The sequence below is a fragment of the Chiloscyllium plagiosum genome, chromosome 22, assembly GCF_004010195.1.
Source record: "Chiloscyllium plagiosum isolate BGI_BamShark_2017 chromosome 22, ASM401019v2, whole genome shotgun sequence".
In the NCBI taxonomy this organism is placed as follows: Eukaryota; Metazoa; Chordata; class Chondrichthyes; order Orectolobiformes; family Hemiscylliidae; genus Chiloscyllium; species Chiloscyllium plagiosum.
The window spans coordinates 50576426-50587706 of record NC_057731.1 but is presented as its reverse complement, the minus strand read 5'-3'; the positions used below and the strand labels follow the sequence as shown (position 1 = coordinate 50587706).

The 11281-nt window shown below is 42.5% G+C and overlaps 1 protein-coding gene across 3 annotated transcripts in view; it reads left to right on the top strand.

The window, feature by feature from the left end:
• The first annotated feature begins 2608 nt into the window (after positions 1-2608).
• The window catches only part of LOC122561329 (metal transporter CNNM1), a 106426-nt gene continuing 97753 nt past the window's right edge, over positions 2609-11281 (top strand). For 2 of the 3 annotated variants that reach the window (XM_043713036.1, XM_043713034.1), the window contains exon 1: positions 2609-4067. In XM_043713036.1, the coding sequence (XP_043568971.1) occupies positions 2651-4067 (1417 nt within the window). In that variant the 5' untranslated portion in view covers positions 2609-2650. The remainder of the gene's footprint in view (positions 4068-11281) is intronic. The other variant, XM_043713035.1, reaches the window with a different exon arrangement.

The following is an 11281-nucleotide window of genomic DNA, read 5'->3' as shown; positions in this document are numbered from 1 at the left end:
TATATCCCATTTGGCACAGGGGACTTACCTATTCTCATGTTTTTGCAAAATTTCCAGTACGTCCTCCTTCTTAACATCAGCCTGTTTCACGCCGTCCTCAGAAATGTCAAGGTCCCTCGCACTAGTGAATACTGAAGCTAAGATTTCATCAAGTACCTTCTCCAAATCCAGGCACAAGTTCCCTCCACTATCCCTGATCGCCCTTACCTTCACTCTGGCCATCCTCTTGTTCCTCACATAAGTGTAGAACACCCTGTGGTTTTCCTTAATCCTACCTGCCAAGGCGTTTTTATGCCCCCTTCAAGCTCTCCTAAGTCCATTCTAGAGTGCCTTCCTGGTTATCTCGTAACCCTCTAGAGCCCTGTCTGATTATTGCTTCCTCAACCTTAAGTAAACTTCCTTCTTCCTCTTGACTAGATGTTCCACATGTCTTGTCATCCAAGGTTCCTTCATCCTACCATCCCTTTCTTGCCTCAGTTGAACAAACCTATCTAGCACTCACAGCAAGTGCTCCCTAAATAAGCTCCACATTTCTGTCATGCATTTCCCTGAGAATATCTGCTCCCAATTTATGCTGCACAGTTCCTGCCCAATAACATTGTAATTCCCCTTCGCCCAATTAAATACTTTCCTATACCGTCTGCTCTATCCCTCTCCGTGACCACAGTAAAGGTCAGGGAGTTGTGATCCCTATCAACAAAATGCTCTTCCACCGAGAAATATGATGTTTGACCTCATTTGTTGCCAAGCACCAAATCCAATATGGCCTCCCTCTAGTCAGTCAATCTACATATTGAGACAGAAATCCTTCCTGGACAAACTTGACAAAATCTGCTTCATCCAAACTATTTGCACTAAGAAGGTTCCAATTAATATTAGGGAAATTGAAGCCACCCATGCAACAACCCTGTTACTTCTGCACCTTTCCAAAATCTGCCTCCCAATCTGCTCCTCTGTGTCTCTGTTGATATTGGGGAATCTATAGAAAACTTTCAGTAATGTGGCTGCTCCTTTCCTCTTTCTGATTTCCACCCATAATGACTCAGTAGACAAACCCTCCTCAACAGCCTCCCTTTCTATAGCTGTGATATTATCCCTGATTAGCATTGCCACTAGCCTACCTCTTTTACCTCCCTCCCTATTCCTTTTGAAACATCTGAACCCTGGAACATCCAACAATCGTTTCATCCCTGTGATATTCAAGTCTCCATAATGAACACAACACCGTAGCTCCAAGTACTGATCCATGAAGGGCTTTTGCCCAAAACATCGATTTCGAAGCTCCTTGGATGCTGCCTGAACTGCTGTGCTCTTCCAGCACCACTAATCCAGAATCTGCAGTCTGCAGTCATTGTTTTTACCATGCTCTAAGTTCATCACCTTTATTCCTGACACTTCTTGTGTTAAAATAGATACACTTTAACACATCACACTGACTGCAACTTTGCACTATCAACTATCAATCTTTCCTCACAGACTCTGCACGCTGTATCTGCCTGATCCATATCTCCCGTTCCCATCTCCCTGCCAAACTAGTTTAAACCCTTCCAATGATAGAATATCCTTCTTCCAATAATCTGATTCTCTGACTCCAGCTTTTTGTAGACCTCTCTTTCCCTTTCATCTTTCCTGAAGAAGGGCTTATGCCCGAAACATCAATTCTCCTTCTCCTTTGATGCTGCCTGACCTGCTGCGCTTTTCCAGCAACACATTTTTAAGCTCTTGCCAAACAATGTTTCAACATCATGTTCTGAATTTCTCAGCATAAGCTCCTCCACCTTTCCAGTTCCCTCTCTTCAACTGATAAATATGAGAATTGGGAGCAGAAGGTGACCATTCGGCCCCTCAAACTTGCTCACTATCATGATTGATCTGATTGTGAGTTCAAGGCGACATTCCTGCCCACTGCTGGTAACCTGTGACTCAGTTAGTCAAGGATCTATTTCTGCCTCACAGATCATCATTGATTCTGCCTTCATCAATTTCTGGAGAAGATAGTTCCAAAGATTCAACTATCTGAGAGAAAATATTTATTTTCATCTCTAACTTCAATGAAAAATCTCTTATTTTTAAATGGTGTCCACATTGTTCTTGTTTCTCCCACAAAGGGATACACCCTTTCAGCATCCACCCAGTCACAGGGTCATAGAGCAGTTAGAACCTCTCAGCACTCAACACCTTTCAAAAAGTTCATCTGAAACTCCAAAGGATATAGGACCTGCCTGTCAAAACTTTTGTTAAAAATAAACCCCAACCTTAATCATCATTTCCACTGCCAGCCCCGCCCATTCCATATTGAGCCCCGCCCACGTCCAGCTCAACCCCGCCCAAAACACCGGTCTGTCTCCATTCACCACAGTGACCCGCCCATTCGCGACTCTGCCTCCGCCCACTCTACGATGAGATCCGCCCATTTCCTCGCGCTGCGCTTTACGTACATCACTTAGCACCGCCCATCACGTCAGCGCAGCCCATCACCCACTCGGCCCCGCCCACTACACGCTCCACTCCGCCCATTGCACCCAGGGTCCCACCCATTCCCCACGCGGCCCCACCCATTCCCACCTCGGCTCCGCCCATTACTCACTCGGCATCGTCCGTTTACCCGTTCGGCTCCGCCCCCTGGCCGCGAGCTCCCTCCCTTAGTAAGATGGCGGCGCCGTGCGCCCGGCTGCCTTTGGTTGTTTACCTCTGGCTGTGGACGGCGGCGGTAGCCTCGGCCTCTCAGACAGTGTCGCCGCCGTCCCGCTCCGAGTTGCTGAGCATGAGGCCGGACAACACGGTGGCGGGCTCCGTGTACCTGGAGGGTGGTCTGCTGAAGGTGACGGAGGGCACCCGCTTCAAACTGCGGCTGTACGGCACGGGCCTGAGGGGGAGCGGGTTGCTGGGCGACGGCGGAGCCCGAGGCCCCGGTCTCTCCTTCGTGGAGGTGAGCGGCCTGCTGGAGACGGCGGCCGGCGGCGCCCGCCAGCAGCGACAGTCCCAGCGGATCTGCCAGCAGGGCAGCTCGGACATCGTCATCCTGGGTTCGAGTCTGTCCGACCGCTCGGTCCTGGTGGAGTTGGAGGCCATGTACCTGCGGAAGGACGAGAAGATCAAGTACTACTCGCTGTGCGCCCGGATCGGGGGTCAGGACGCTCATGGCTGGGTCAACTTCAAGACTGAGGACTTCCACCTGGCCGTGGTGGAGAAGGAGCAGACAAGCACCCTCAGGTTCCAGATCCTCATCTCCTTGCTTTTCCTCTGCATGTCCACCCTCTTCAGTGTCCTGAACATCAGCCTGATGGCTCTGGACCCAGTGGAGCTCAGAGTAATCAAAAACAGCGGCAACGAGAACGAGAGGAAATACTCTGAACGCATCGAATCCGTGAGGAGACATGGCAACTACCTGCTGTGCACCTTGCTGCTGGGAGATGCCCTGATGAACTGCTCCCTGACCGTCTGGCTTTGCGAGATGTTCCACAGCACATGGCTGACAATCCTGGTCTGCACCAGTTGTATATTTTTCTTTGGAGATATCCTCCCCCACGCTATCTGCTCTCGACATGGCTTGGCCCTAGCTTCCAAGACCATCTGGGTGACTAAATTTTTCATGGTCATCAGCTTTCCAGCCTCGTACCCCATCAGCAAACTCCTGGACGTTATCTTGCAACAGCAGATCAGCAACTTCTATACAAGGGAAAAGCTGATCGAGATGCTCAAGGTGACTGATCCTTATCACGATCTAGTTAAAGAAGAGCTCAACATCATTGAGGGAGCCCTTGAACTCAGGAAGAAGATAGTCGAAGATGTCTTGACCCCTTTGGGCGATTGCTTCATGCTGAGCTCTGAGGCCATCCTGGACTTTGCGACCATGTCAGAGATCATGCAGAGTGGCTATACAAGGATTCCTGTCTACGAGAATGAACGCTCAAACATTGTTGACATACTTTTTGTGAAAGATTTGGCCTTTGTTGATCCAGATGATGACATGCCTTTAGCAACAATGACAAAGTTTTATAACCATCCTCTGCATTTCGTGTTTAATGATACAAAACTGGATTCTGTGCTGGAAGACTTTAAAAAAGGCAAGTTGGTGCATTTAAAATTTGAGCGTCACTCATTGAGGCTGCAAACATTACTATTAGATATGGCATTGGTTTTGGCCCATTGCATTATTTTTTTAGAATTAACTATTTACTCCAAGATAAACATTTCAGGGCTATAATTGAAGAGCATTCAAATTGGATAGCTCTTTCAAAGCTGTAATGGACCTAATACCTGTCTTCTGTGCTGTGAAATATCTAAGTTTGTGGATATTCATAAAAGCCTGTTTGGAATTGTATGTTTTTTGATGTTGCTGTCCAATGACTGATATTTTATTAAATAATTAAATTGTTTGATTTCCCTACAATCCTCAATTTAAAAAAAAAATGTTCATGGGATGTGGATGTTGCTTGCTTAGAGTCATGGAGATGTACAGCATGGAAACAGACCCTTCGGTCCAACCCGTCCATGCCGACCAGATATCCCAACACAATCTAGTCCCACCTGCCAGCACCCGGCCCATATCCCTCCAAACCCTTCCTATTCATATACCCTTCCAAATGCCTCTTAAATGTTGCAATTGTACCAGCCTCCACCACATCCTCTGGCAGCTCATTCCATACACGTACCACCTTCTGCGTGAAGAAGTTGCCCCTTAGGTCTCTTTTATATCTTTCCCCTCTCACCCTAAACCTATGCCTTCTAGTTCTGGACTCCCCGACCCCTGTCAGCATTTATTGCCATTCTCTAATTGCCCAGAAGTCTGTTAAGAATCAGTCGCATTGCTGAGTCTGGATCACATATCAGCCAGACCAGGTAAGGAAAGTAGATCTTCCTAAATGATATTAGTGAACCAGATAGACTTTTACCATAATTGGCAGTGATTATACAGTTACCATTGTCTGCTTTGATTTCTGCATTTTTATAGTTTTAGCTTCATTTGCAGCTTCAGTTATCTATAATTCCCTCCCTATATTTCTTTGACTCAAAGAAGGAAATAGAGATGGTCCTTAAAGCTTACTTCTGAGCAAGCTTTTGGTTCTCAACCCTACTTCTAGCCTTCTGAGACTCAGTATGAAATTACATTTAACCATAGTCCTGTGAAGGAACATCTGACTGCAATGTTGCCAAAAATGTTAGTATATTGTGACACAAATATTCAATTTGCAAATATCTTATGTCTAAGTCCAGTGATTGGTAAATATTTCCAATGTTTGCAATTCATATCAGAAAATTTTAATGTGCCATTCAATATAATTAAATTCATTGATTGCAAGTTTTTAAAAATGAGTTGCAAGCAAAGCTGTGTCATTTTTTGTTGTTATCATAAGTTTATATAAATTTTTAGGCATTTATAAAGTTCCATATAAAAGATTGTTGGCTAGAATTGAAGCTCTTGGAATTGAAGGCAAATTACTGACCTGGTTAAAGGATTTGTTAGAAGGAAGTAGGGAGTCTGTCCAGAACTCTTGCAACATTGTTTGGGCCTAAAATGATCAGCCTTCCACAACCACAAAAATCTTTAATGCTAAATATGACACTAGCCTTTCAGCTGATTCCTATTGATTTTAAGTTTACAATGGGGTCTTCAATGCCACACCTGTTCTAAAACTGTCCTGTCTCTCACTTCATCACTGGAGTTGAACTCTCATGTCCACATTTGTAGCAAGACTGTGATGAAGTTTAGAGCTGAATGATCCTAGCTGAATCCAAACTGAACTTTTGTAGAGTTTAATCAGGTTTAATCAACCTGTGCAGATGTGTTATGACACACCTCTGAAGCAGCTGAACTTGAACCCAGGCCTTCCAGCTCAAAGGTAAGGATCCTACCACACTGTCACTAGAGCCCTAACCTGAACATTTGTAAGATTACTGATGAGTAAGTCTGCTTGATTGCACTATCGTTGGTACCTTCCATTACTAGATTGTGATTGGTTAAGGGTTATTCCACAGTGGTTACCTCTGAGCTAGAAGATTTGTGTTGTAGATCCACCTGCTTCAGAGGTGTGTCATAATATCTTTGAAAAAGTTTATTAAAATATATCTTGGTTGGCAATTGGCAAAATCAGATTGATTATTCTTTTTGTTGTCAGGGCATAGTTGGGCAATTCTACTTTTTTTGGATAGGTGGTAATGTTTTTATTGTACTGGAGCAATGTAGCTAGGATATGGCCAATTCTGGTGCACAACTTTCAGTACTACAGTCAAATTGTTGGGGCTTATAGTCTTCGATATATCCAGTGCATTTAGCTGTTTCTTTATGGTGTGGATTGAAGTGAGTGAAGCCTGATTTCTGTGATGGTGGGAATCTTGGAAGAAGGTGAAGCTAGGTCAGATGCTTGACATTTCTGGCTTAAGGTAATTGTAAATGCCTCGCGTCATGCTGTGCATTCAGTGTTGAGTCTTTCCATCATTTTAGATTGGGATTTTAATGTTGCCTCATCCTCTTGTCAGTTCTTTCATTATCCACCAATTACAATTGAATGTGGTATGACGACAGAGCTCTGCTGTGACCTGTTGGTGTTGGATTATGTAGCTCTGTCTATAGCATTTTCTGTTTGCCTGCCTATAGTCCTGTAGTGCTGCTTCATAAGGTTTGCATCTCAGTTTCAGATATTTTTAGTACTCCCCCCACATGCCCTTATATAACATGTTGAACTAGCATTGATCCCCTAACCTAATGGTAATGGTCGAGAAAGGAATATGTCAGGTAATATGGTTACAGAGTAAGGTGGAAGACAGTTTTGCTGCTGCCTAGGCCCACACTGCTTTGTGATATCTTGAGCTGGTAGGTCTACTTTACAATTTATCATGGCGGTAGTGCTAACTACATACTAAAGGGTGTATTTGATGTGAAATGAATCTTTGTCTCCATGAGGATTTACAATACACAATTAGACCAGAAGAAATACAAGCAGAAATAGACCATTTAGTGCATGAAGTCTGCTCTGCCATTTAATAAGATAATGGCTGATCTGGTTACCCATCACACCACTTTGCTGCCTTTTCCCTTTAACCTTTGTTTCCCTTACTGATTAAAAATCTGTCTACCTCAGCATTGAATAGACTTAACAACACAGTATCTAACTGTCTATGGTTCAAAATTCCACAGATTTGCTACCTTCTGAAAGAAGGAATTCTTCTCATCTCTGTCTTAAATGTGCAATCCCTTATTCTGAGATGATGCCTCTAGTCTCAGACTCTCCCACAAGCTGAAACAATCTCTCGGCATCTAGACTGTCAAGTCCCCAAAGAACCCTGTATATTTCAATAAGATATCCTCTCATTCTTCTAAATTCCGGTGCTGACAGGACCAACCTACTCAACCTCTCCTCATACGTCAGTCCCTCCTTACCCAGGATCAACCTAGTGAACTTCTGTGGACTGTTTCTATCTTTCCTTAGATATGAAGCCCAAAGCTGCTCTCAGTATTCCCGCTATGGTCTGGCTAGTGTCTTGTATAGTTTTAGCAAACCTCTAACTTTTATACTCCATTCCTTTAATAATAAAGGTGAACCTTTCCATTTGTCTTCCCTATTACTTACTGAACTTTGCTAGGTTTTCATGATTTATGCCTGAGGACTCTCAAGTCCCTTAATTCTGGATCTTTCATCGGTTAAATCACATTCCCCTCCTGTATACCTGCCAAAGTACATTACATTTTTCCACATCATATTTAATTTGCTTAATTTTTGCCCACTAGCCTAACCACTTACCTTCCCACCAGTTTGGTATTATTTAAAATCTTGGCTATAGTACAGTAACTTTCCTCATTCAAGTCATTAGTATATATTGTAAATAGTTGTTTCCCCAACAATGATCCCTTGCTGCTACAATGTTTATAATTTGGAGGAGCCAGTGTTGGACTGGGGTGTACAAAGTTAAAAATCTCACAACACCAAGTTATAGTCCAACAGGTTTATTTGTGTGATTTTTAACTTTGTACACCCCAGTCCACCATCGGCACCTCCAAATCATAATTGCCATCAATACCATTAACTGCCGGCTCAAAGTGGAGAGGGTCTCCAAAAAGATTACATTTATCAACACAGACATCAAGTTTCTGCAGAAATGCAGGAAAGCAGGAAAAATAAACCTGTTAGACTATAACCTGGTGTCATGTGATTTTTAACAGTAGTTATAGATTGTCATCCTGAAAATGCTTCCCTTAGCCCAAGTCCGTCCTCTACCAGTAAATGTATTCTGTTCTATCAGGTTAATATACTACCTCCAATATCATAACCTATTATCTTATTAAGTAGCCTAAGTAGCCAAAGTGTACTACTTTGCCAAATGTCTTCTAAAAAACCAAACATAATGCATTTATTGCTTCTCCTATTTCTATCTTGCTTATTGCTTCCTAAAAGAATTTAAATTTGCCAGACATGATTTCCCCTTTGTGAAGCTATGCAGACTTTCACTTGATCATATTATATAGTTCTAAATGCTCAGTTATTACATATTCTATAATGGACTTTAATGTTTTCCAAATAACGCTAAGCTATAGTTATATATTCTATCCTTTCTAGCCTTACATTGACAGTTTTCTAATAATAGAGTCATAAAGATGTACAGCACGGAAACAGACCCTTCGGTCCAACTTGTCCATGCCAACCAGATATCCCAACCCAATCTAGTCCCACCTGCCAGCACCCAGCCCATATCCCCCCAAACCCTTCCTATTCATATACCCATCCAAATGCCTTTTAAATGTTGCCATTGTATTAGCCTACACCACTTCCTCTGGCAGCTCATTCCATACATATACCACCCTCTGCATGAAAACATTGCCCCTTAGGTCTCTTTTATATCTTTCACCTCTCACCCTAAACCTATGCCCTCTAGTTCTGGACTCCCCCACCTCAAGGAAAAGACTTTGTCTGTTTATCTTATCCATGCCCCTCATGATTTTATAAAACTCTATTAAGTCACCGCTCAGCCTCTGACGCTCCAGGGAAAACAGCCCCAGTCTATTCAACCTCTCCCTATAGTTCAAATCCTCCAACCATAGCAACATCCTTGTAAATCTTTGCTGAACCCTTTCACATTTCACAACATCTTTCCACTAGGAAGGAGACCAGAATTGCATGCAATATTCCAACAGTGGCCTAACCAATGCCCTGTACAGCCGCAACATGACCTCCCAACTCCTGTACTCAATACTCTGACCAATAAAAGCAAGCATACCAAACGCCTTCTTCACTAACCTATCTATCTGTGACTCCACTTTCAAGGAGCTATGAACCTGCAGCGTTCAGCAACACTCCCTAGGACCTTACATTAAGTGTATAAATGCTGCTAAGATTTGCTTTCCCAAAATTCAGCACCTCACATTTATCTAAATTAAACACCATCTTCCACTTCTCACCGAATTTGCACATCTGATCAGAATCTAAGGATTCTTGGAAGATTATTGCCAGTACATCCACTATCTCTGTAGCTACTTTCTTTAGTAACCAAGAATGCATCCCATCAGGTCCAGGGGACTTTTAGGTCTTTAGCCCCTGTAGTTTACCAAGCAAACAAGAACAGATTTAATGTTTCAAGTTTGAAATGACTCCTGTTTCTCTATTCCACAGATGCTGCCTGATCTGCTAAGTTTCACCAGCACTTTCCCTTTTTTTTAATTTCAGATATATTGCATCCACAATACTTTGTTTTTATTTGTCTGGGGTTTTATATGGATTTGACTGTCTGAGGATGACATACTTCCTTTCCTAAGGGATATGAGTGAACCAGATGGAATTTTAAAAAGAATTGGACATTTCATGATTACCATGCCCAATACAGACTTTTTATTCTAGATTTTTATTTAATTAATTGAATGTCGATTTTCCATCTGGGATTTGAATTTGTCTCAGGAGTATTACTAAACCAGTAACATTACCACTATTCTATCCTTCCCATAATACCATGTTTTCTTCCCTCAAAGGAAATAAAGTATTGATGGAAGAATCATGGAAAAATCATGTTTTTGAAACTCAATGTGGCATTTTAATGTAATTGCCTATTTCAAATTCTCATCTGTGTTCAGTGACAGGCGGTTAATAATGAATATTCTTTAGGGCAGGCATTGAAATCACTTCCAAAGAAACAGCAGGCAGACTGGATGAAACTTGACTTCCTACAGTGACCAGCTGAGATTTAAGAGCCTGTTTATACATATCTCTAAAATGTGGTGATCAGGCACAAAAAATTATCAAGAAGGTTAATGGAATGTTAGTCTCTATATCTAGAGGATTCGTATTTAAAAGAGAAGAAATTTTGCTGTATCTATGTGTGTATGTTTGGTTCGGCCACATCTGGAGTATTATCTGGAGTATATATTACACCTTAGAATATATTGATCTTTAAAGGAATCAGTGCTGATTTGCTATATTATCCAGTTGCAATAGTTAAGACCATAACATATAGGAATGGGAGTAAGGCCATTCGGCCCATCGAGTCCACTCTGCCATTCAATCATGGCTGATGGGCATTTGAACGCCACTTATTGCACTCTCCCTGTATACCTTAATTCCTTGCGAGATTAAGAATTTATCAATCTCTGCCTTGAAGACATTTAATGTCCCAGCCTCCACTGTGTTCAGTGGCAATGAATTCCACAGGCCCACTACTCTCTGGCTGAAGAAATGTCTCCTCATTTGTTTTAAATTGACCCCTCTAATTCTAAGGCTGCGCCCATGGGTCCTAGTATTCCCACCTGACGGAAACAAATTCCCAGCATCCACCCTTTCTAAGCCATGCATTATCTTGTAAGTTTGTATTAGATCTCTCCTCAACCTTCTAAAGTCTAATGAATACAATCCCAAGATCGTCAGCTGTTTACCATATGTTAGGCCTACCATTCCAAGGATCATCCGTGAGTGAATCTCCGCTGGACACGCTGCAGTGCCAGTATGTCCTTCCTGAAGTGTGGGGCCCACAACTGGACAGTATTCTAAATGGAGCCTAACCAGAGCTTTATAAAGTCTCAGTAGCATATCGCTGCTTTTACATTCCAACCCTTTTGAGATAAGTGACAACATTACATTTGCTTTCTTAACCACGGACTCAACCTGCAAGTCAACATTGAGAGAATCGTGGACTAGTACTCCCAGATCTTTGTACTTTGGCTTTATGAATTTTCTCACCGTTTAGAAAATAGTCCATGCCTATATTTCTTTTTTTCAAAAGTGCAAGACCTCACATTTGCTCACATTGAATTTCACCAGCCATTTCTTGGACCACTCTCCAAAACTGTCTAAATCTTTCA